The sequence below is a fragment of the Elephantulus edwardii genome, unplaced genomic scaffold (genome assembly GCF_000299155.1).
Source record: "Elephantulus edwardii isolate Elephantulus edwardi_28Jun2011 unplaced genomic scaffold, EleEdw1.0 scaffold00040, whole genome shotgun sequence".
Taxonomy (NCBI): Eukaryota; Metazoa; Chordata; class Mammalia; order Macroscelidea; family Macroscelididae; genus Elephantulus; species Elephantulus edwardii.
Window position 1 is genome coordinate 15,602,791 of NW_006399790.1, and position 27,160 is coordinate 15,629,950.

Genomic DNA, 27,160 nt, shown 5'->3' on the forward strand with positions numbered 1-27,160 from the left:
ACTGGCTCAGGACAGAGCAGGCTTCAGAGCTATTGTACATAGGGTTGCTATGGGTTGCAGGTGATTCAACAACACATACCAACAACAACAACAACAACAACAAAGTTGGGTTCTATAAACATTCAAGGAGTAGGTTCAAATTTCTTTAGTTAATGAGAAATCATTGTAAAGACTCTTGGAAAAGTCAGAAGGTATACCAAATCAACCAGCAGCCTCACAGGAAGGCCTCACAGAACTGCAGCCCTGTTAAGGTACAGTTGATATTGTTGTTAGGTGCCATTGAGTCGAGTATGACCCATGGCGACCCTATAAACAACAGATCTGAACCCTGTCCTATCCTGTGCCATCCTCACACCTCCTGACACACTAGAACCTGTTGCGGCAGTCACCATGTCAATCCACCTGAGGGTCTTCCTCTCCTTCACTCACCTTTCCAAGCATCATGTCCCTCTCCAAGGAATAGCCCCTCCTAGCAACATGCCCAATGTATGTGAGGTGAAGCCTCATCATTCTTGCCTCCAAAGAGCACTCCGGCTGCACCCTCTCCAAGACATATCTGTTCATTCTCCTGCCTGTCCATGGAATGTTCAGTGATCTTCTCCAACTCCATAGCTCAAAGGCGTCAATTCTTTTCCTGTCATCCTTATTCATTGTCCAGCTCTCAGATGCACAGCAAGTGATCAGAAAGACCATGGCCTGAATCAAATACACCTTGCACCTCAAGCTGATATCTTACTTGGATCCACAATTAACACCCTTGGTATGAGCAGTCAGGAAATAAGGGGACGCACTGTACTGGGCAAGTCTGCAGTTAGGGACCTCTCCAAATTATTGAGGAGTAATGATATCAGTTGGCATTCAGCCCTCTTAACCCTCTAGTAACATAGTCCATAGGGAGTTGCACTGCTAAGCAAAAGGTCACAGTACTTTGAATCTATAAACCGATCCACTGGAGGAAAACGGGCAGTCATTTTCCCAAGTGATTTACACCTTCAGAAACACAATGGAAAGATAAATATGAGTTGATTCTGACTTGATGACAATGAGAGAGAGATATTTCTAGAAAGCCTGCATCCACTCTGTCAACATAGCAAACTGCTTAAAGTTGTCCGATCTGCAGCAGTGGTTAACACAACCACACCAATGATGGAGTTGCTCTCTTACATCCCCACATTTTTGTTGTTGTTGTTCTTATATGCCATCAAGTTGAGTATGACTCCTAGAGATCTTGTGAACAACAGATCTGAAATGTGTCTTATCCGGTACCAACCTGTTCATCTCTGACACACTTGAGCCAATTTCTGTAGTCCCTGTGTCAATCCATCTCATTGAGGACCTTCTTCTTTTTATCTGACCCTCTACCTTTCCAGGCATGATAACTTTTTCCAAGAAATAGCCCCTCCTAACAACATGCCCAAAGTATGTGAGGTGAAACTTCACCACCTTGCCTCCGAAGGACGCTCTGATGGTACTTTCTCTAAGACCTGTTTGAGTAGTGGGTTTGGTTTGGTTTGGTTTTTCTTTCCCACCCCCCTAGTCCATGAGATAGTCAGTATTCTTCTCCACCACCACAGTTTAAAAACATCAGTTCTTCTTCTGCCATGCTTATTCATCATTCAGCTCTCAAGATGCATAGCAAGTGATTGAAAAAGCTATCCTTTTCCCTCAGCGTCTCATACCTTATGATCTGCTGATTTACTGTGGTTCTTGCACTCAGATTCCTCTTAGGGACAGTAGTGGATTGTATCAGCCAGACTCTATAAAGTATAAAAACTCCTTGGTGTCAAGTGGGAACTGACTGATAGCTGAGCCTCCATTGAGTTTTCAAGGCTGTAAATCACCCAGAAGGAGATTACCCATCTTTCACCCAAGAAACACAGAACACTCCTGAAAAAGGCAAAGCTCTACTGTTAGACAAATTGCCACTGAGATTTCTGGCCCATTCAAAGTCCTGCTCAATCTCTTTTCCAGTGACTATAGGAGAGGGTGAAACCAAGTTTCTCCTTGGAAGCTAGGATTTTGAAGCTCCGTCTCACATACTTTGGGCACAAGGCCAGTAAGGCCCCGTCCTTGGAGAAGGACATCATGCTCAGAAGTGTGGAGGGCCAGTGCAAGAGATGAGATGGACTGATACAGTAACTGGAGCAATGGGGGTTAGTGTGCCAATCAGTAAGACTGACTCAGGACAGGGTAGGCTTCCAAGCATTTGTACATAGGGTTGCTATGAGTCACAGGCAACTCAACGGCACATAGCAACAACATAGTTCTTAAGAGTATAAACGCAGGAGCGATACTCTCTCCCTGGGTTCGAATCACCCCCCTCTTTGCTTACTAGTTGTGTGACATGGGGTAAATTACTGAGTCTCAGAATTACTTTCTCCATCTGTAAAATAGTATCTCACTCATCAATTTTTTATAGTATGAGGCTAAATGAGATGAATAACAGAAAGTGCTTGGCTCATGATAAGTCATCAGCTCGGTATTATTTTTTCAATTTTGTGGTGGTGGGGGTATTCGGGTCACACATACCAAAGCATGGAGCCTGTGCAGATGTCTATTGCCTTTGCTTCTCTTAGAAAGGGGCCGTGGTTATGACAGACAGCCATTCACTCTGTTAGTCATTTTCCATTTGCCCTTACACACAAAGCCACAATCTCTTTGCCATTCTCTGTTCTGTGCTCTGAGGCTTGCTTCTATAGACTGCATTGAATGGCCTCTTTGCCTTCCGGCTTCCCTTTTGACTTGTCGGATGAATGAGTGACACCAAACTAGAAGCAGAGAGAGGCCAGGAACTTTCTCCCTCTCCATGTCTTCTTGTTTCATACGCAGTTCTGACAATGACTACATTGTTGTTGTTGCTAGTGTTGTTGTGTGCCATTGTCAGAACCCACATGGCTGATCCTCCAGAAGATTTTCAGAGGCAGTAAATCACATGGGAGGGCATTGCCCATCCTTTTCCCACGGAGCAGCTGGTAGATTTGAACCATGTACCTTTGGGATTACAGCACAGCTTCTTACCACTACATCACGGAGCTTCCTATATTCAAACTACATACACTAATGCACTATGGTATACATCAGTTACTATATTAGATGCTAACTCCTGTTATGTTTTCATGTCCCCAAGTTCTCTCCAGCCTTCTGTATCATTAACCACCCCCACCCTCACCTTTGCCCCTACAAATCTAGAAGACTGCTGACAGTTCTTGAGTGAGTCACCATTCCTTGTTGATTTCCATGCCTCTGTAAATAGTCCTTTTCTTCAGTTTTCTGCAGTGAACACTTGTGAGTGTGACATCAGATTCCTGCTGGGGCACTGACTGATGTGTACTCAAAGTCTCATATTCTCCTCTCCAGGATATTACACTGCAGCAGTTGCTTTACTCGATACAATAATCCAAAATTGCTCTAGCTTTTCTTCATAGATGTTTGTTATCCAATTCTTTATGGCCCTCCTCTAAACTCTTGCTGGGTTTGTTCCCCCAACCCCCATCCTCCCCCCCAAGTTGTGACAACTAGAAATCTATTCAGTACTCTCATGTAGAGCTGACTGATATAATAACTACCAGTCATTGCTTATTAGGTCTCACATAAATGCAGCTCAGCCTCACTTTTTAAAATAACACCTTTATTGAGATATAATTCACATACCATAAAGTTCACCCTTTTACAGTGTACAATTCCATGCGTTTTAGTGTCGTCACAAAGTTGTGCAACCATCATTACTATTTGGTATCCGAACTTTTTAATCACTTCGAGAGGCAGCCTGTACCCATTAAGCAGTCACTCCCCCTCCTCCCTTCCCTCTACTCCTTGGCAACCCACTAATCTACTTTCCATCTCTATATATTTGCCTACTCTGGATACATCAAACAAATAGAAGCATATAATATGTCTTCCCGGATGACTGCCTGGCTTTTTTAACTTGTCAAACTGCTTTCCAGTTTCATCCATGTGATAGTATGTAGCCGTACTTGATTCTTTTTTATAACAGAATAGTGTTCTAGTGTTCTACTGCATACTGTGTGTTGACGAACATTTGAGTCATTTCTACCTTTTGGTCGTTCTGAATAATACTCCTGAACATCTGGTTTCAGTTCCTTTGAGTATATACCTGTAAGTGGAATTGCAGGATGTGCCAAGGAACCACCAAATTATTTTCCACAGTGACCATATCATTTTATCAATCTCACTTGATTTATAGGATGTGTTGGTAACTTCCTTTTAAATCACTACAGTGCTAGAGAGAGACATCTGTGGATTCTAAATAAACTAAAATACAGAGAAGCCAGCTTTCTAGGACAGACACTGGCCCTGGAGCTTCCATTCTTATTGTTTCTTTGTGGGTGTTGCCTTATTTCCTGTTTCTAAAACATGTTCCTGGTAAAAACATGCTCAAGCATTTCCACTATTTTTGTTATCACTGTGTTGGAGACAATAAGATTGGCACAATATAGAGCAGGGTATAGGGTCGCTATGAGTCACCGGAGATTCGACAGCACATAACAACAACAGCATCATCTAGTCAGCTCATACTAACTATGTTTATAGCAAAATGAAAGAGTACTCCATGATATTTGATGTGTTTGAACCCATAATTGTGTGGTGGGATCTAGCTATAAAACAGCCTTAGTTAAGATGTTTCTAAAATATAGTGGTGATGCCTTTTACAGACTAATAACAGTAATAAAAGCAGGAGATAGAAAAAAACCCAAATCAAGTGCTATCAAGATGATTCAGACTTATGGTGACCCCATGTGTTTCAAAATGGAATTGCACTCCATGGGGTTTCCATGGCCGTGACCTTGGAAAGTAACCCCCCCCCCAGCCCCTGGAGGACTTTCTTCCAAAGTATCTGTGGGTAGGTTAAAACCACCATCCTTTAATTAGTAGCTGAGCACTAAACCATTTGTGCCACTCAGAGAATCCAAGAGACAGTGAGCCCACCAAAAAATATCCAAAATGAAGGAGAGGGAAGCACCTCATGGTGCTTTGTATCTATATGTGGACCAATTTTTATGGGGTAGAGAAGAAAAGTGGGAAGATTCCCAAGCAAAACAGCCAAACTAATTACAGATATGGTGCCTAAGATGGAATAGGGATTATTGACATTATAGACATTAGTCCCCAGTAACTTCATGGTATTCAAGTAGTTAGAGATTTTATTTACTAGATTTTTTTTTTCTCCCATCTCCATGGGAGATCCAACTGATTTCTCTCATATCAACCCTATGAACGAAAGACCTGAACACTTGTATAACTTTCATCATTTCTCCAAGTTCATAGGGTTTCCAGAGGAAAGCTATTTTGGAAGTGGATGCCACTCCTGCTCCCAAGCTCGTTTTAATCGGGGAGCTCCACCAAACACCATCCATCATGGGTAACCATATCACATTTGACACCTCAGTGTCACGGTGTTCAGCTTCACAGCAACCACAAGGTACCTCAGTACGGCAAGTGGACACACCAGGGCTATACAACCTAGAAGAATGTTTGAACAAAAACAATGAAAAACAGGCCTGAGGACTGCAGATAAGAAGTCACCTACCTTTGGCTTGGTAGCATCACTTTCTCTCCACTAGGCCAACTGGTCTCTATGTTGGTGTTATTATTATTAAGTGCTATCGAGATGTAGGCGACTCCTAGCGCCTCATCTCCATGGAGACTAAAAAATTTCTTAAAGTGGTTAAGTATTAGGACAGGTTGTGGACTGAAGTTAGAGAATCTGCTTTCCTGAATTTGCATTGTGAGCCCCTTAAGAGCATAGTAGACAGACAATGAGTGATTTAAGTGATAAATACATGGACACTAAAGGGTCTAATATGTGGCCATTGAGCTTAATAGCTGTGATTGAATTGAAAGAAAGAAAAACACAGAAAGAGAGGTGTAAAGAGAAAGTGAGAACATTGTTTGTTCTCCTGGACATATTTAATAGTCACTTATGTGGAGGGAATCTATGGTGGCCTAGTGCTAAGGAGTTACGCTGCCATACCATAGACAAGTATTTTTAATCCACCAGCTTGTGGAAGGAGTTACGCTGCCATACCATAGACAAGTATTTTGAATCCACCAGCTTGTGGAAACTACCATTCCAAGGGAGAAAGACGGGCACCCTCCTCCTGTGCAATTTACAGCCTCTGAAAACCCACTAGGGGATAAGCTATGAGTCAGTTCTGACTCAAAGGGGGAAAAGCAACTACGTATGTGGAAAGAAGCATACTAAATATTTTACCAATATTTTAACAATCGTTCTATAAATGAGACTTCTCCAATTTGTTTTTGACTAAAAAATGACAGCGTAGTCTTTGAATATACAGTAGAATGCTCCCCTGAAGATAAATTAGCAAATCACTGGAGAAGCTAGACTTTATGAAGAAGGATGTGGCACCAGGGTTGGAGGAAGACTCATCAAAACTCTGTGTTAATACAGATAACACAACCTTGCTTGCTTCAAGTAAAGAGGACTTAAAATGCTTGCTGTATACAATCAAGGACTACAGTCTTCAATATAGAGTACATCTCAACATCAAGAAAACAAAAATTCTCACCAATGGGCCAATAGGCCCAAGATAGATGGAAAAATGGTGAAACTGTGAACAATTTCATCTTGCTTGGATCCACAGTCAAGTCCCTTGGTACCAGAAGTTAAGAAATCAAAATACATGTTGCATTGGGAAAGTCTGATGTCAATGACCTCTCTGAAGTCCTAAAGAGCCGGGATGTCAATTTAAAGACTAAAGTGCACCTGATTCAAGTCATGGTTTTTACAGTCACCTGCTATGCATCTGAGAACTGGACAGTGAATGAGGATTACAAAACTGACCACTTTGAGCTGTGGTGTTGAAGAAAAGTACCAAATATCGCATGGACGGCCAAGAGGATGAACAGATATTTCTTGGAGAAGGTGTAAGCAGAGTGTTTCTTGAAGGCAAGGATCGTGAAATTTTGTCTCACATATTTCTTGGAAAGGAACATCATCCTTGGAGAGGTGGAGGTTTAGCAAAACGGAGGAAGACCCACAATGAGATGGGTTGATACAGTGACTGCAGCAATGGGCTCAGATGTGTCAGATATGTTAAAGATGGTCCCTGATAGGTTCAGATCCATAGCTTATGAATCCTACATGACTCAATGGCACCTAACAACCAAGATATCCTAATTCCTGGAATCTGCAAATATGTCACACAGTATGACAAGGGGAAATGAACGTTGCAGAAGAAATTAAGGTTGCTAATTATTGAATATATCATGGATTGCCAGGAGAACAAACAAGTTCATCCTGGAAGGGGTGAAATCAGGCTGCTCCTTGGAGGCAAGGATTCTGAAGCTTTGTCTGACTTACTTCGGGCATGTTGCAAGGAGACACCAGTCCTTGGAAAGGAACATCATGCTTGGAAGAGTGGAGAGACAGCACAAGAGAGAAAGGTCCTCAATAAGATGGATCAATTCAGTGACTAGGGTAATGGGGGTAGGTGTGTCAGAGACAATGAGGTTGGCTCAGGATAGAGCAGGGTTCAGAGATCTTGTACAAGGGTCACTTTGAGTCATGAGTGACTCAAGGGCACATAACAACAAACAACAATTAACTGGCCCTAAGATATGGAAATGTATCTTGAATTTTCTGGGTAGGCCCAAGGGCCCTTATAAGTAGAAGAAGGATACAGAAGAGGAGGATAATGTTGAAGGAAGATTAAACTAGCGAGGATAGCACAGAGAGAGGTTAACAATGCTGGCTTTGAAGCTGGGCAAAGTAAATTTGAAGCCAAAGAATGAGATGGTTCCTAGAAGCTGGAAAATGAAAATACATGGCTTCTCACTTGAAACCTCTCCAGAAGCAAAGTGGTTTTTATCCCAGTTATACCCATTTAACCATCCTTAACTGTAATATGATAAATTTGTGTTGTTTTAAGTGTTTAGTTGTTTAGTCATATAAGAAACCAATACAAACCTTGGTGAACATTCATATGGTCACAGTTATAACAATAATTTTAGGTTAAAACTGTGGGTTAAAAAGTCCCCTACTTTCCTCCCTCCCCTGCCAGTAAAACATGAATCTCTGACCCACTTATTTCTGATTGTTGGAAGCAAAACTCAGGTTTAAATAAGTTGGATTTAAGGTGATGCTAAATAGCTAAGTTAGAAAAGCCCACGTCTTTCACAATGTGGAACTCTTGTTTCCCAGATATAGAGTTCAACTGTATGATCAAACACAGTGACCAAAAAAAAGAGAATAAAATGCTATGGAATACCCAGAGTGAGATAATGTGTACATAAGACACTAAGATAACCCACCATTTTGTAAATCATGAAACAGACTCCCACCTGGAGGATTAATGTCAATAGTGAATAAATTAGTAACAGAGGTTGTGCGAACTCCTTCCTGGGCAAAGTATCAATGGCAGCTGATAAGATTGATTAATTCAAGTGTAATATTGATCGATCAAGTGGAAGAAGAGTAAAATCACCCCCAGGGTGCCAATACAAAAGCTGCAATCATTACTTCATCTAGCTTAAAGATTTTGTTGTCTTATGCACAGACAAGGCTCCCTGCTAAAAACTCCACATGAACCTTTGAAATAATTTGCCCTCAGTACTTTATTCTCTGGCTCTAAGTAAGGTATGGTGTCTGGAAATCATTGTATTTTATTTCGTTTCTTTCTCAACTCTGCTGCTTGCAAAACAACATAAAAAAAATCATTATTGTTAAGTTCACTGTGCTGTTAAAATTCTAGAGAAAGCTGATTTAATTTGACAAACTGGCTTGTTCAGGGGCTCTGATCTGCATTCATTATGTGAATTTTGTCAAAATAATTCCCTATGTCCGCTTGCGTCTGCATATATTATCAATATGTAATAATGCATTCTGCCTGGTCTTCATTTTAATTAAATTAAATTACAGCAGTTTAGAGTCCTGAAAGTTCAGGAAATCAGCCCTCTGCCTTTGGTAGCACTGTGATAAACAATTCTGTTTTTCTTCAAGGTTATTGGCAACAACAATTGCATAATTATTTAGTACAGCAGTTTGGCAAGAAAGAGGGGTGTTTCAGAGAGAACTAGCCTTACTAGAGGTTCATGGCACATAGGAGTCTGTCTAAATTGCATTAGAAAGAAACAGGGGAACATTAATAGTAATAGGTGCTAAGCTACTGTTGCTTTGTGCACACAAAACCTTCCTGAGCACGATGCTTTAGTGTTCATAAATTTCCTTTCAGTAAAACCGAAGCAGGCCAGGCAGCCACAAAAATAGCATCCACTGAATATTTTAATAATAAATGGGTAGTGCTTTACGATTTGCAAAGTACTTTCCACATACATTATCTCATTTTAATCCTTAGAACATTCCTGCCTGGTAAGCATGGCAGGATTACTCTGCCCGTCATTTTCCAGACAGGGAAACTGAGGTGCGAAAGGAGTGAGTGACAGAACAAGGAGATTCACATTCGCCTCTCACAGCCCTGACTGCTCTATGCCTTCCTCGCTTTCTACAACTGCTTTTTCTCTCTTAACTGAAGTGACCAACCCACCTTGCAGAGTGCCCACTTCAATGCCCTCGTGGCTTTCTGTCAAAGAAGCTAGCAGAGATAATAATCTTTCATCATTTCTCTCCACTCATGAATTCATAATCATTAACTGAGAGCAGAGTTGGTTTACCATTCCATTTTGTGGGCACAGTGCCAGTGATCTGAGGTACTCAGGGACCCAACCTCCCCCCCAAAAAAATAAAATGTTTGTCACCTGAAAAATAAGTTTATTGGCACAAAAGATATGAAAAAGAAAACCAGAAAATCAACATGAATAAATGTTTAAATAAGCATCTGCAAAATGGAGCACTATGTCAGCTAGTCAGTTGCAACTCAATCCCTACACTTATATAGGGAATGCATTTAATGCAGCCCGTGAGCTGTGTCTATTTTAGTGTATCTGTTAAGATGTGAGATATGACCTCCAAAAGTAAGAGGTCTACCCAGGGTTTAAAATGGCCCTGACTAATGCACATCAAGCTGCTGGGCACACCAATCAGTAACTTGGGAAAAACATTTGGTGATTTTCCATTTTTGAAGAATAGAATAGGGCAAAATGAATAGAGGAAAAGAGAAAATATTAGAATGTGATGCTAACAAGAGTATTGTTTCCTAAAACTTCTGTTTCACTTAGATGTGTTCATTTCCCCACATGTATTCTACACCACAATTAATAAATTATGTTGTGTCCATAATCTACCTGTACATAGATTGGCGGGTGGGAACAGGTGACAAGAACGTTCATAAACAACAACTTGGAAAAGAAGCCATAGGGTTTAGTAAACAATGTCTGTCTCTTAACCATATCATTTTACCAATAGTTTTTTTATTTTTCTGCTTAAGAGTCATAATAAAAAACATAATTTGAACTTTTACCTCTCTTGTCTCTATGGTTATAACCTTATCATCTCCCCCTGGAGAGATTGAGCCTCTAAAATTTTTTCAGGTTTATTTGGACAATGACCACTCTAGCTGCTTCATGCAGGAATTGGACATTTCCCTGCCTAAAGGAGCTCTGAATCTCTCTATGGCTCTGCTTCTATGGGTCCTGAAATGTTCTGGCTGCTCTGTCAAGTGAGTTGAGAGGCATAGAGTTAGGAGGCAGCAGTTAACAAGACAGTACCCTTGTAGAGCCATCTGTTTAATATGGGATGCTTGGCATCTAGAAAACACAAACTTCATCAATACAAAACAATATAAAACCAAATAGGGTTCAAAAAATAGTATAGCAGGCAAATTATGACTGGCCCTGTAAAGGGAAACACCGTGAAGCTTAACTCCAGATTTGGAACTGAATAGCTGCTGAGAGATTTGAAAGGTTCAATCTGTTCGCCAGTGATTTCCCTATCTACGGTCATTAACTGAAAAGTGTAGCAATAAGGCACAAGGAAATTTCTAGTGAAGAAAGTTATACGATTAATAAAGATTATTAAAAGAAGTAGACAAGGTGTACGACAAGAGTGGCTTCTTTTCCAGTTGTCCTTGTTGTTGTTGTTGTTGAGAAGTTCCATTGAGTCATAGATGACTAATAATGAACCTATGAATGAAAGACCTGAAGACTTGTAGAACTTTCACCGTTTCTCAAGTCCAAAAGGTTTCTGGAGGCAAACTATTTTGGAAGTGGATTCCACTCCTGTTTCCAAGTTTGTTTTCATCAGGGAGCTCCACCAAACACTGTTCACCATGGGTAACCATTCTCGCATTTGATACTTCAGTGTCACAGTGTTCAGCATCACAGCAACCCCGAGTTACCTCTGTACAGCAAAGGACAGACCAGTGCTATACCACTTAGAAGAATGTTTGGCAAAAATCATTTTTAACCAAGCCTGACAACTTAAAAATATTATATATTGTGCAAGTGCAAATTGATTGTATATGTGTGTGAGAGAGAGAGAGATTAAGGAAATCACAGTGAAAGTTCTAGAAAGTGGATGTTCAAGATAGAGCTTCACTTGCATGGGAAATTACATTGCTGGCACATAGAGAGGAGTTGAAGATTTGCTGAGTCATTAAATAGCACCTTTCTTTCCATTGAAATATTGCATCCCTTTTATTGAATCTGGGTGCTTTAGTGGTAAAGTCTGTAAAGAGTTAACACTACTAATCCAAAGGCCAAGCTTCTCTAAGAATTCATACCCACCAGCATTTCTGAGAGAGAAATAAAAGTAATCTCCTCCTGTGCAATTTATAGCCTAAAAAAATCCAATGGAAGGTCAGCTTTAAGTAAAAGTACACTTTTATTCAGTCACATTGTTTTGAAGGATAACTAGTCTCTTTTCAACATGAGTCTGTTTCCTAAAACCTCAAAAACTAAAGAAGAATGCTGGCCAAAACTCCAAGATCTAAGCCAGTTCAAGGGTAGCACCTCTTCTGGAAAGAGTTAGGAATGAACATAACTAGAGACACAAAAAGGCCTATTGTTGTTGTTATGTGCCATCAAGTCGCTTGCAACTCATAGTGACCCTATGTATAACAACCCTAAACCCTGCTCTATCCCTTGCCAATCTTACTGCCTCTGACACACCTATCCCCATTACCCCTGTGATGGAATCAATTCAACTCATTGGGGATCTTCCTCTCCTACACAGTCCCTCCACCCTTCCAAGCATGATGTCCCTCTCCAAGGACTGATCCTGCCTTGCAACATGTTCAAAGAATGTCAGACAGAGCTTCAGAATCCTTGTCTCCAAGGAGCAGCCTGGTTTCACCCTCTCTAGGACCAACTTGTTTGTTCTCCTAGCAGTTCATGGTATATTCAATACTCTTCTCCAGCACTAAAGCTCAAAGGCATCAACTCTCCTTCTATCATCTCTAGTCACTGTCCAGCTCTCTGATGCATAGCAAGTAATTGCAAAGACCATGGCCTTAAACAGGCACACCTTAGTCTCCAGACTTACACCATTGCTCCTAAGTACCTTGGAGAGGTCTCTGACAGTAGACTTTCCCAATGCAATTTGTCTTTTAATTTCCTGGCTGCTGGTACCAAGAGTGTAGATTGTAGAACCAAGCAAACTGAAGTGGTCAACAATCTCAATCTCTTCACCATCTATTGTGATCCTGCCAATTGGCCTAGTGGTGAGAATCTTTGTTTTCTTGATGTTGAGCTTCAATCCTTTTTGAAGGCTGTAGTCCTTGACCTTCTGCAGCAAACGCTTCAGGTCCTCCACAGCTTCAGCAAGCAGAGTTGTATCATCTGCATAATGCATATTATTAATGAGTCTACCTCCAATCCTGATGCTACAGTTCTCCTCATAGAGCCCAGCCTTCTAGTTAATCTCTTCCGCATATAGATTGAAAAGATACGGAGATAGGACACATCTTTGACTTACACCCTTCCCAATTTTGAATCATGCAGTGTTTCCTTGCTCTGTTCTGATGGCTGCCTCCTGGTCCTAGTATAAGTTTTGCATAAGCACAATCAAACGTTTTGATTTTCTTTTTGTAGGCCAAAAAGGCCTACATAAAGAAAATTATTAAAAAAAATAAAAAGAACCTAAATATGGCCAGAAGACAGTAATCTCAGGCTTTCTAATAAAACTAAAAGTAGAAAAGGAAATGTGGGAATTCTTTTACTTTTATTCAGTAGAGTGAAACTGATTCTTTTAACCACCCTGGCTTTCTTTCAGTCTCCCAGCTTCCAAGACTTCACACACTTACTATTCCCTCTGCCTAGAATGCCCTTCTCTTCACGTTTCGTGAGGTAAAACCTTTTCCACAATTAAGAGGTCTACCCATACCAAATTATATTCCTTTTTACACACTCATAATAACCTGGATTTTTCCATCTAGCATTCACCACTGTGTTTCTTTGTCTGATTATGTGTCTGTTATTTACTTTTCTAGAATTTACACTCTTCTGGAGTAGAGCTTTTTGTCTTGTTCTTCCTTATGTCTTCAGTGTCCTCACACACAGAAGACCCAACAACAGGAGGTACACATTGTTGTTGTGTGCTGTCAAGTTGGAACTGACCCATAGATGACTTTCCAGTGGGTTTTCAAAGGCAGTAAATCGCACAAGAGGAGATTGCCCATCTTTCTCCCATGGAGCAGCTGGTGGATTTGAGCTGCGCGCATTCAGGATTGCAGCACAGTTTCTTCCCACTAGGCCACCAGAGCAACAGAAGATACACATTAAGTATTACATATTTATTCAATCACTCTGAATTAATAAGGACAGAAGGAAAGGGTGACACAGAGGGCCATGCCTGGGTACACAAATATGTATGTGTGGCAGACAGTGTATCAGCCTTCCTTCTGCTTGTCAAAGGTAATCCAAGTTTCCTTTTCTACAGCTAGACTTGGACGTAGCCACCAGAAAAACAAATCTAATATAGGGTTCCACTATACAGGACCTCTTAACAAAAAAATATTGTTTGGCTACCTCACTCCTAGATATTTTTTTTATCCCTCCCCCTTAGTTGTACTTTCTCTTCATCCAACTACCTAATTTTTTGCACTATCTGGTTTAACCTTTATTTGAACAGATAGGGTACAGATTCTGAGTTAAGTATTGTTGTTAGGTGCCATCCAATCGAATATGACCCATAGCGACCCTATGAATAACAAATCTGAACCCTGTCCTATCCTATACAATCCTCATGCTTCCTGACAAATTAGAGCCCATTGCAGCAGTCACCGTGTCAATCCACCTGGCTGAGGGTCTTCCTCTCCTTTGCTGACCCTCCAACCTTCCCAGCATCATGCACCTCTCCAAAGAATAGCCTCTCCTAGCAACATGCCAGAATTATTTGTCGTGAGGCCTCATCATTCTTGCCTCCAAAGAGCACTCCGGCTGCACCCTCTCCAGGACATATCTGTTCGTTCTCTTGGCCGTCTATGCATGGTCAGTGCTCTTCTCCAACACCACAGCTCAATGGCAAATATTGAGAAGAATAAGAATCCCAGAGCACTTAGTTGTGCTGAGGTAAAACCAATACCTAGACCAGAAGGCTGTTGTGTGAACAGATCAAGGGAACACTATATGGTTTAAAATTAAGAAGAGACTAAAGTATTAGCAGCTCAAACTTAGTGCTTGATAAAAAGAAGAATACATCATAACCAAGTCAAATTTGTTTTAGGATCATAAAGCTGGTTCAACATGAGGAAATCTATTTCTCAAATTCTCTACTTTAATAGATTAAAAGGGGAGCCTATGTGAATATCTCTGAAAGTGCTGAAAAAGCACTTGATAAAAACTCAGCTCTTGACTCTGACATTCTTAGTAAGCAAGGAAGAACAGATAAACAAAGTATATCAGGCAATTAGGTAATGTATCAAATTGAGGGGCCTCTGGGGGTACCCTTTCCTCTGATAAATCACTAGAGAATAATAAAGAAGCAGAAGCAGCTGCAGAATAGGAACCTGTTCTCAACAGATAGCATTTTATCTCCACAATCTTGGTCCGTGCTTTCTGTGGCTTTCATTTAGTTCTTTAGATGCTTTGTCTTGCTGTCACATTACTCTAGTATTTAAAAAGGGAAGTCTGGTGGCCTAGTCCATAGGGAATTGCACTGCCAACCCAAAGGTCATGCCTCTCTGTCAGTTCACTTCCACAGAAGAAAGATAGGCAGTCTCTTCCCTTGCAATTTGCAGCCTCAGAAACCCTGTAGAGGATCTGCTATGAGTTGGCTTTCACTCCACTGCAGTTTGGGTTTTAGTATTACAAATAATAGTAATAAGATGCAGTTAGTGTTTTTACTTCATTCCTTTTGAAAAAGAGTGTTATAATCTTGTTGTTGGTTACCTTTGAAATGTCACAAAATTATTTTTAGGTGTTCGTTGAGTTCATGAAAATAACACATATATTTCTCACACTGATGATCAGCCTACTTTTAATTATATGTCACCTTTATAAATGCACCCATTATGAATTCTGAAGCCTTAGCCCAAAGCTGTTGGAAATCATCTGCTTAATCTTGTCATATTTCACATCCGCTTCATTGTGTGGCGTCTGCGCCTTGGCTACTTAATGTCACTCTCCTATCCTAGGTCTCGTGGATGAATCTCAGCAATCGCTTAGCTGTATTTCAGGGTCACTGTGGCCCTTCACCCTCTTCCAGTCCCCACATCATGCAAATGCTGCTACCCTGATCACAAGAATGAATATCCAGAGTTGGTCTACTTCCAGTATCTAATGACTCTGTGGGAGTCTGCCACGGTCTCTCAGACATATTTAGGCATCAGAGTAACATTTGCAGAGGACTCACAAGAAAGTCAGAGGCGTTTTCCTTACGAGAGGATAGACCCCGTTGCAACAAGCCTTCCTTAACCATGAGTTGAATGATGGTGCACGAACATGCCGTTAACATCTCCATGTAGAGATGAGGGCATGAAGGCAGGAAGGCCGGACTTGTAATGGCACTGAGGATGGCACATGACTCAGAGCAGGTATTCTGCCATATTACCATCCTGTCACAATTGCTTAATTAATATCTGCACATCAGCAGGTAACCAGTACACCAGCCACTGGGAAGTGAAGTCTAGGCACCTTTCCTCACCTATCACTGCTATTTCCTGCAGCTCCTCTGAAATGTGAGTGAATAACTAATTTCCCCCCTTATTTTCATTATTCTTCCTAGTGCCCATTCCAGTGTGCCAGGAAGCTGAATCAGTGCCCTCTATCATTCTGTGTTGATGATTAGATACAGCCGAAAACAGGCGCCTGGGAAGTGGTCGTGGTACACTCTGCTTGTTTTGCTGAGATTCAGCTGTCACAGTAGCAGGCAGGCATGTAGTATCAGGGCTTAGCACTTTCAGCACCAACCAGAGTCGAGCCCTGCTCTCCACCTCACCCTCCCCGCCCCCACCATTTAGTGGTATAAAAACAAGTAGGCATTTGGTACATTATAGTCCGCTTGCCTGAGAGGAAGTCGAGGATTGGTTGCTACTGTATTTGCCAGTTCCCTGTGCACTTGGAGAGCAGCTCAACTCTGTGGGGCGAAACATCTGCCTTCTTATAAGCCGATTGCAAGTTCCAGGATTATGTTTAAGTGGGCTCTGCTGTCAGAGAGAAACCCTGCCTTGTTATTCTGAACAAGGAGCCACATACAAAAATACCCCAACACGTAGCCATACTCATTAAAGTCGGTTGGAATTTTGGACAAGTCTTAAGTATAAATTATAACTTTATTAGCTCGTAGAGCTTTCTCGAGAGAAAGTAAATCTAATAAAAATTAGAGAGAACTTATTAAGTGGCTGCCATGTTTCTCTTTGCTGTTCCTGGGGTGAGGAGGGGGAAGTAATATAATTGTGGGCTTTGCAGCCAATGCACTTTTTTTGTTGTGGACTGGAGAGCAATTCAGAGAACAGATATGAGAAGGTGAAAAGAATATGTCTCATTGTCGTCACATTGCGAACTCTTTAATTGATACTTTATATAAGCATTTCCTGCCAGGCACTTGGGAGAGTATTTAACTATTACAGAGATGGGGGGAAGCAGACCCCAAACCACCATCAGAAGTCACAAGGGCACACTGCATTTGCGAAACTGTACAACCACCTTCTGGAGAAAGGATTGTAGGAGAACTAACCAAGTTTACAATGTACAGAAAACAGATCCAGTAATTGTATGGCATACTGTGGGAAGGAGATGATGGCTTTAAGGGAACTTGTAATTATTGTTGTTGTGATTATTTATTAATCAAGACTTTTAAATGTTGGCAAGAGAAGAAGAAACTGTGTTATTCTACACTTTACAATGGCCCTGAGTGTTTTCTTTGGTGCTCTAACCACCAAAGCTGTTTCCCACATGAGATACAGTGCTCTGTTTGGCTTCCGGTTTGATCCCCAAACCTGAACACAGCAAATGCAAACTAGAGAGAATGCAGTTCAATATTTCAGGATGCTAGTGCTAAAGGGATATTTTAGGAATTCTCTAGTCTAGGGCTTCTTCATCTGAGCTCTCTATTTGAACATCAGTGAACCTCGTGGGATTATGTAAATTTTATGCACATATATACTTTTTTTCCCCTTAGAAGGAAGCTCTATAACTTAGTCTATTTACACTGAAAGGTTTCCTGACCTAAAAAAAAAATCACCAATTCTGGTCTACCTCTCTCGCTTTTGTTACAGATAAAGAACATGACTTCTAGAGGTGGGAAATAACCTGTTAATATTAACTAATCATTGGGTTAGTTGGGGTATAGCTCATTGATGGCAGATCTAAGAGTTGAAATCTTTTCTGGTTTCTAGGTCTAGAGCAAATTCTTTCTACCAAACTACTGGACCAGGGTGGGTTTTGTAAGCAATAGGGCCATGATAAGATACCAAGGAGACTTGTTTGCACAAGTGGGACCTTAACTAGATTACCTTTGAGATCCCTTTCAGCTCTGAAATTCTGTGTTTCCATTCATCATAACAGATAAGAGCATTAGCATAGACAATCCCCCAAACAATTTCCATTTTATAATTAGCCTTCCCTCTTCCACCCCCATTGATTTCCCTTGCTAATAATGCTCGATTGGAGCTTCTGTTAAAATAAATTTGCATTCCATGAGTCTTTAGCCGTTGATGGCAGGGTAGAAGGCCACCTCCATCAGGACTGGCTACATGATTTGTGGAGTCTGATGTAAAGCTGCAAGGTGAAAATGTGAAGCTTCTTGTTATAAAAAGTATTCGGCATTTCAAAACAGTGACAAAAGAGCACTAAACCAAGTATGGAACCGTTCTAAGCACAGGACGCTGTGAGCTCCATCGGTCACACGTCACTGAAATCAGCCTTTATCCCCATTGCAAACATTCATAAGGTAGAGGGCAAAGAGAGGCCAGCCTGTGATTTTAAATCAGCCACAGATAATTCATAAGCGCTGCCTAGAAAGAGTACAAGTTGGTAGCAAGTTGAATATTCATAATTGTAAGACCTTCTTTGTGCACTCAGAACACACATGCAAGCACACACACAAAGCTGTTTGACTGAAATGACCATCTCTTCATTTCACCTACTGTCGAGAACCCAAACCAGCTTGCTTTCACTCTTCACTTTTGTCTCTATTATGCTGGCATCATCTAAGCACCCATTTCACTACTAGTTTTTCAGAACCACATGACAAAGGATGGAACAAGCTGTCCAAGGTCATCTAAAGAGACCAGGTAGATGCAGGTAGCCAAAAACAACAGCAGAGGACAAAGTGGGGAGATTTCAAACTACCAGAAAGGGGGAAAGCAGGTTCCAGATATTCAGCCTTAGAACGTCCCCACTTTTAGGAAGCATTTTAAATGCAGGAATCCAAAAGCTAGGGCTCCAAGAGGTAAGCAAGTTTACCAACTGGGAAAAAATGGCTGGGATTTAGGCAGACTGGAGCTCTAAGCATGTCAGTGGAGCAGAGGCGCTCAAGTTACCACGTTCCACACTTCCCGTTTTAGCGGCATGCTAGGGTTCCAAGTTTAATGCACAACATCTGTGCTTCATAGGAGCTGAAGCCAAATGGAGGGCAATGTCCCATTGGTTAACTTTATGCAGAGACCAAAATATAATGTGCACAAAGAGGCATTTACATTTGCAGCACTGAGTAAACTCGGGCTTCACAGCCAACGAAAGGCCAGTTAGCACAGGAGAAAAAATAAATTGGGCAAATCAATTTTTATTAGTCTCAAGTGTAGTCAGTTGTTGTATAAGTGACCCGGTATACTCCAAAGTCAGCTTCCTAAGAGCGTCTTGTACTCTTGAGAGGTAAAGAAACCAGCCTTTCCTGCACTTCTGCAAAAGCAGAGAGAAGCATACATAGTACCCACAGAGTCTAATCCTGCAGAGAGCTTATTTCATCAGTTTTTCCATAACGCTCTCAACCCAAAAGCCCAAGATAGAGCTTAATGTTGATGAACAGGTGATACTCACCTAATTACACCATTCATTCACCCAGTCATTCATAAGTTCTATTTTCTATAGTCACTGAACGGTGACTGTTAAATGCCCAATCGCATGCTAGGTGCTGTGTTTTGCTGTGCTATGTGAAATGCATTTGCAACCCAGTTTCAACTCAAATCTGAATTCAGAATCCTCAAAGAAAGCCAGTGTGAAAATGAACCGGGTATTTTGGAATTTTCTAATGTGTTACCATTAACGCTTTCTTTATAGTGTCCGTGGGATACGAATATGAAACATGCCCTGACTTTATTCTCTGGGAGAAGAGAACCGTCATTTTACAAGGCTTCGAGATGGATGCTTCCAACCTAGGAGGCTGGTCTTTAAATAAACATCATATTTTGAATCCTCAAAGTGGTAAGCAAATGTCATTCCATTTTTATATTAAGACTGTTTTTCCTAATGCTATATAATGACTTGATGGAAACGAACAGCAACTATATGTATACTGTTGTTGGCATTTACCGTTGCATCTGAACTGACTCGTAGCTGACCCTTCGGCAAGTTTTCAGACACAGGAAATGGCATAGGGGGAGATTACCCATCTTTCTCCCACAGAGCACCTGACAGATTCAAATCTCATGCCTTTGGGTTGTCAGTGCAATTCTTTACCCCCACTAAGCCACCAGAGCTCCCCGCCCCCGAATATGTACTATGTGACTATACATATGTTGTTGCTGTTGCTGCTATTTGCCGAGGAGTCAGAACCAATCATGGCTGCACCTCCAACAGGTTTTGAGAAGCAGTAAATAGCACAAGAGGAGATTGCCTATCTTTCTCCCACAGGGCAGCTGGTGGATTAAAACCACCTGCTTTTGGGTTGGCAACAGATACCTCCTTACCCAGTAGGCCACCAGACCTCCCTAACTATCTATATCTATTGTTGTTGTTGTTGTTGTTGTGTGCCAACCAGTAGGAACTGGCCCATGGTTGACCCTCCAGCCAATTTTCAAAGACAGTAAGCCATACAGAAAGAGATTGCCCATCTTTCTCCTGCTGAGCAGCTAGTGGATTTGAACTGCCTATCTTTGTGTTGGAAGCCACACTTCCCTACCGCTAAGCCATCAGAGATCCCTAACTATATATGTTCTTGTTATAAACCATTGTGTTGACTATGACTCATAGCAACCCAATGAACAGTAGCTCTGAACCCTGCCCTATCCTGAGCCAATTTCACTGTATCTGACACATCTGACCCCATTGCCACAGTCACTGTGTCAATCCAGCTCATTCAAGGCCTTCTTCTACCCTTCCAACCATGATATCCTTCTCCAACGACTGACACATATATGTGGACTACAGGTGACCCTTCTGCCTACTATGCTTTTCACATACAAACAGATTTTGCAACCCTGATTACAAATAGTTCTTTCAAGTCCTTCCTATGTCCTTTTGCATGCTGATAGAAAACCATTCAGCTTTCATTTGCATATCTCCTGGTAAGTTGTCTATTCTAGAAGGCAGACAATAAACTCCACCTAAGAAGGTAGATTCTGAGCAACAGGACAAGCACTTTGAATTCTTTTTCCAGGTTGAGGTTATGAGAATGTTTTAAGGTAGCTACACTCGTTCATCCTATCATCCTATCCGATCTTCCTTTGTGGAACAACTGACTATGGCAAGATCTTTTTATGAATTGACCAAGGCTTAACAGATCCATTTTGTAATTACATCTATGGTCTTACTTTGTTAGCACCATATTCAAATTAGTCAAACTCAATGCAGGCTAGGAAATTTCTATTGGCAGAGCTATTCAGGTTTGCTTCCACTATAGAATGAGACTAGTTACCTCAGTCCCAAATGAGACCGTGTAGGTGAATGAGCCCATTACTTTATACCCCCATTACACCTTTTCTCTTCGTTTCAGGGAAGACGCTAAAATTCCACTTCCATTTCCCCCCACTTTTTTTTTAAGAGCAAAGATTCAGGCCCAGATATAAAATGTCAAGATTTTTTCCTCTTGTCAAAAGGAGAGCCACAGTTTTAAAAGTACAAAAACGAAAGGGCAGATGCCACTTATTAAATTATTAGGTTTTTTTGTTTTGATTTGAAAGAGTTTGACATTTTAAGCAGCCGTTTCTTTTTCACTCACTTTTATTGGCCTGTATGGATTGTCTCTTTCAAATGCCTGTCATTGACATTAAACACAAAGTGGGAAATGACCTCAATCGAGCCAGCCCCCAACTGTGTGCTCCCAGTCCTGTATCCTCTTACCATTTGCTTCACACAGGCTTGAAAGTTCAGAACACAGGGAAGCTGTCGAGAAAGTTGGCTTCAGGGGCGCCCTCGTTTCCACAAATGGGTTCTCTTCGTTAGTTAATTCACCAGCAATTCATTTTAAGTTATAGGAACCAACATATTTCTGAGAATCGTAATGGCTTTCAGAAAACTCAAACTCATTGCCAGCGAGTTGGAATCATCTCATAACTGACCCTCTGGGCGGATTTCAGGAGGCCGGAAGTCACACTGGAGAAAATGTGGAGCCGCTGGGGGATTCCACCTTCAGGATAGCAACACAACACCCCACAGACCATGCCACAGAGCTCACGATTAATAACTTTATTAAAGTAGAATTTATTTAATATATAATTCCCTTACATTAAGTGTGCATTGCAGTGTTTTTTTAATGAACCAGTAGATTGGAACAACCACTACTGCAATCCAGTTTTAAAGTCATTTTTATCACCTCCAAAAGATCCCTCATGAGCTCCTCCCAGCCCCAGGCATCCAACAAATCTACTTTCTGTAGCTTTCTGGCAATTTTATTCTGAGAAAGAAGCGTTAATCGTGATAGGTTTTTTTTAAAAAAATTTTTTTTCTTTTTTGTTTTTTGGTTTGTTGGATTTTTTTTAAAGTACAACAATTGTTCAATTTTATCATCTCATTCATAGGCGCCTTACATTCCTAATCAGGAACTGGTCACCATTTCCAGGAAACAGATCTGAAAGCCCACTTTGCCACTGCCTTTCAGCCTGACCTTGGACACGAACACCTCTCAAGGGATGGCTTCCTAGTCAAAATCCCACCCACAAAGGCAGTTTTAGAAGCTAGAATGATAAGTGTGAAAGAACAGAGTTGGGAGGACCAATTTAGAAAGCAATGCTCTTTCCCCCTCAGGTCAGACAGCCTTTTCTGACTGATTAAGGCAAGAGCTGCATCTCTCCAAATTCCCGCACTCCACTTCTTTCTGGGAAAAAAGCCTAACTCTTTAGGCACCCCGCTTTTTTGATCTGAGACAGATAGCAGATTAGAAACAAGAATCTATCTTCCCCCAATTTCTTCTCACTGGTTAAAAAGACATCTGTAATTAGATTGGATGTCTGCTGCCATTCAATTCTTCAGGGGTTTTTTTTGGCTCTGCAATCATTATGCAGAGGGTAGCTTCCAGTAGGCAGTGTTTTCAGACCATTTGTCATTTCAGTTGCAGCAATTATATTTACCTGACAATTAAACGCTGGTTGTGGAGAATTGTTTCCAAATATTATACCTGACATGTATACATGGTGCCTACTGTCATTTAGATTAAAAAAAGCCACCAGGAACTTGGTGAGTTTTTGGTGTGGGTTCCCCCCCCCAATATTAGTACTTCGAAATGCATCTTCTTAGTGATTGTAGAAAGTGCACATTCATTCCTTTTAAGAAACCTTAGTCTTTTAAGATTCTGAGAAATAAAGAGAAATGCGGACATGAATCATCTATTGCAGAGTTAAGCTCTTTCGTACAGCATATCATTATATCGGGCATATCCGCTAGCATTTCCTGCCAGTTGAGTGTTAAAAATTGTTAGAAAGAACAATCTGGAGTACTAATTGGGTAGTCTCATGTGTCTGAAATGGATAAAGAATTTGCTTTAACTTAGCCTCCAAGATAGGCCAGTAGTTTGTCAACAAATGGTTTTACTGGGCGGGGGAGTGCGTTTCCATTGATCACCCTGGCATATCTCCCAGCCTGTGTTTATATCCTCTCAGTCAAGTCCTCAGAGAAATATGTATTGTGTCCCCTGTTGTTCATAAGTCTGAAAAATGATTTCTTCTTTGAAATCAGCATAAAGCACCACCCACTGGCTTCCAGGGGGAATTTTTATTTCAAATTTATTTACAACCTTCAAAAGACGTTTGGAGCAAGGTTGCAGGAGGGTATGAGCATTGTGTTTTAAAAGTGTGTCTACCTTATTATACAATAGACTTGGCTTCGGGGAAGAGAAAGGGGAAAGTTAGGAGAGAAAATGTGCAGTAGGCCCCAGTCAGCAAGGCTTCTCTGCTGACTGAAAACAAGACACCCAATCCTGAGCAGGAAGCTGGCCTTCGTATAAATAGTGTGTGTTGTCCTAGGATCATTTGGTTCCGTTTTCAAAATGAGCATGTGTGGCAGAATAAAGTGGAAGGGAGGCAGCAGTAATTGATCAAGATTTCCAGAAACATAAACAAAATATTTTCAAAACAACCTTTTGCAGAAGAATTGGTGTTAAATCATTGTTGTTAGATGGTATGCCCTGGTTCCATGTAATGGAAGGTTAAACAGATTCTTGAAACAACAAAAACACCCTTCAAAATGATCTATTTTTCCAGGGCAATACAAAAGGGGTTTGCCCATTTTTGTTTTGATTGCTTCAGCTTTAAACAGGAATGGTAATTTCAGTACACAGGCACTTTAGTGCCTTGCATGAAAGCAAGACATCAATTGTTGAGATATAATCAGAAAGTACATTGCCTTATGTTTTATTTCCTTTAATCATTCTTCTTCTTTGATGGAGTGCTGGGTTTTCTAATAGAAAAGGGGAGTTTTGGAATTGCAGACTTAGAAGAATGGTTTAGAATAGCCATCTTTCGTGTTTAAATTGCCAGGAGCCTAGTAATAACATGTCATTTTGAGGGTAATTGTTAACTATAACGTTACATTGATATATATAAAAAAATGGAGACCTACCTGTGAAAATAGATGTTAATAGCAAATCTGGTATTTCCAAGCCAATAATTGGAAATATTTTTGAACGATACACCCTGTAGCGCATAGCTGAAACACTGACAGGCTGAACAGCAGTTTCTTCATTTATTGAAGAGTATATCATAGTCTCATCAGTAGGATATGTAGTTAGCGATCATCAGGAGATTTCTTTCCAGTGATGTTTTGTGACTGTCATTCTTGTTTTCACACACTTCCTCTCAATTCATTGAAATTGCAGTATTGATTGTGCTGTAAGTAAATGACTCTTTTTCTTTCCAATGGGATTCAGTCCTATTAATCTTACTTAATGAAGTATTCCAAATAGTAAGGACATTTCTTTACCACCTAATAAAGTTATTGATAACATTAATAAGAAAATGGTGATCCTCAAGATATCTCATAATTCTGCAATTAAGAAAGAGAGAGACAGGACACAGTTGAGATGTAAACTCACAGCTGCACTGACAAATCAAATGTTGAAAAATTGCCAGAATTCACCCAAGGAGGGAAGTGAAAGGCTATTTGATGGATGAGTTTTCTGTGTCTTGGAAGGTACCTTCGAAGAATGTTTCAGTACTGTAGTGTCATGTGGTTGTTGCTCTTTTATTTATCTTTGACCCCCAAGTTCGTATCTCCAAATAATCAGTAGTTTCTTTTGTGGAGCTGTAGGAACAAAAGCTGGGGTGGTGGTGGTGAGGGAACAGAGAAAGACATTTCAAATAATATTTAGGGAGGGAAACTATCAGATCAAAGAGAAAGAGAGAGATAACAGAAACCATAAAGGGACAAATAAGGTTATACAATATAACTGCATGCATTCATTTCTGTCAGTTACATAAGCCTGACACATTGGCCTGCCTTCTTATAGCATGGATGGGTGTTTTACCTTCTCTGGCTAATTCTAGAAAGACTTGAGCTATGTATTGGTGCTGGTTCTTTGGATATTCTGCTTGGGATCAGTATAATTGAGGTTCAGACAAGAAACTGGAAAAAAAAAAGAAACTGAAAAGATACTCAAATGCTATTTTTAATTTACTGAGCATTTATAATGATTTATTCACAGAGATTTGCACAAAGAATAGAGGTGGAAGGCAAAGAGTCTACCTTCAAGGAGCTCATATTCTAATGGGAAACAGAGAAGTAATGGAAAATGTTCATAATAAAATGTTTATTTAAAAATTCTTTTTATAGTTTGAGGGAGCTCTGGGAGCCTAGTGGCAAGAAGCTTCCACTGCAATTCCAAAAGCATGAGGTTCAAATCCACCAGCTGCTCCACAGGAGAAAGATGGGCAGTCTCCTCTTGTGTGATTAACTGCCTCTGAAAAACCACTGGAGGGTCAGCTATGGGTTGGTTCCGACTCACTGGTACACGACAACAACATTATAATTTGTCTTATAATAACCAGTCAAGTTGCCATCATATCAACTCTGAGTCAGAGTAACCCCTTTGCATCATAGTAGAAATCAGCTTCATTGGATTTTCCTTGGCTGCTCTTTGGGAAGTAGATTGCCAGGCTTTTCTTCATGATACACCTTTGAGTGAACTCAGATTGCCCATTCCCCCACCCCCCCCACCCCACAGCTGAGTGCCTAGCCATTTACATCACTCAGAGACCGTGCTATTTTATAATCAAGCTGTGGAGAACAATGGAGCATGGAGAAGGGAGCAAAGAAGAGGAAGTAGCTACCTCTGCCTGAATGAAGCACTGGAGAAAGCTTGACCTGAGTTTCAAAGGATGAGTAGGACGTCCCAAAACAGAGACAATGAAGAGGGCATTCATTGTACAGAAAATGACATATACAAAAAGCAGAGAGGAATGAGATTCTGTGCAAGTTATTCTTATAAATGGTTTGATATAACTAGAACTCAGGACACAAATAAGAGAAGATGAAAGGAGAGATTAAAGAAGTAAACCAAGATCAAATCAGGGAAGAGTTTGTATTGTTAATAAGAAATGCACATTTTACCCTACATGGAATATAACATTATTAAAAGGATAAAATAATTCCTGTGGCAGGAATTATTATTGGGAATAATCCCTATGGTAGGAACTATTAGGGTAGGTCTGGTGGCAAGAAGCTGCACTGCAATCCTGAAGGCACGGGGTTCAAGGTTACCAGCTGCTCCACAGGAGGATGGGCAATCTCCTCCCATGAGATTAATTGCCTCTGAATACCCGCCAGAGGGTCAGCTATGGCTTGGTTCTGACTCTCCGGTACCCAGCAACACCACTATGGTAAGAATGTAGAAGACTGTTTAGTGATGATTGTGTATGGAGACCAGAAGACTTTAGAATTTAGGTAGTTATCACAGAAACAAAGAGGAAACTGGTCTGATCCATTCTAGAAGACAGACTCAGTGGGAAATGGTAATATGGTAATTCATTAGTTAAAAAAAAAAACAAACACCAAAAAGACAAAACCACTACAGTTGGCTCAATTCCTATTCATAGCAACCCTCTATCAGATTTCAGAGGCTGTCAGTCTTTATGGAGAGAAACTGGTCCATCTTTCTCCCGAAAAACAGCTGGTAGATTTGAACAGCCAACTTGTGGTTAGCAGCACAATACGATAGCAAAGGAAAGGAAGAGAAGAGCTGTGTCGATGCTAAGGTTTCCAACGTGGGTAACTGCCCAGATTGTGCTACTCTTCATGAGATGAGTAGGGAACATGGAGAGGAGATCAAGAAAATCTGGGTCTGGTAGAGAATGCACTAGCATCATAGATTCCATTTCAAACTTGTCAAGTTCGATGTACCTGTGGTGCATCCAAGGAAAGAGATCCAGCATGTCAGCAGGGAACTCAGAAAAGGAGAAAGTTTCAGCAAGTGAGCGTT

General features: G+C 40.8%; 1 protein-coding gene across 3 annotated transcripts in view; it reads left to right on the forward strand.

Annotated features, from left to right (window-relative positions):
- The window catches only part of TENM1 (teneurin transmembrane protein 1), a 795,992-nt gene that overhangs the window by 614,373 nt on the left and 154,459 nt on the right, over positions 1 to 27,160 (forward strand). For all 3 annotated transcript variants that reach the window (XM_006885054.1, XM_006885055.1, XM_006885056.1), the window contains exon 19: positions 19,594 to 19,737. In XM_006885054.1, coding sequence (XP_006885116.1) covers positions 19,594 to 19,737 — 144 coding nt within the window. The remainder of the gene's footprint in view (positions 1 to 19,593; positions 19,738 to 27,160) is intronic.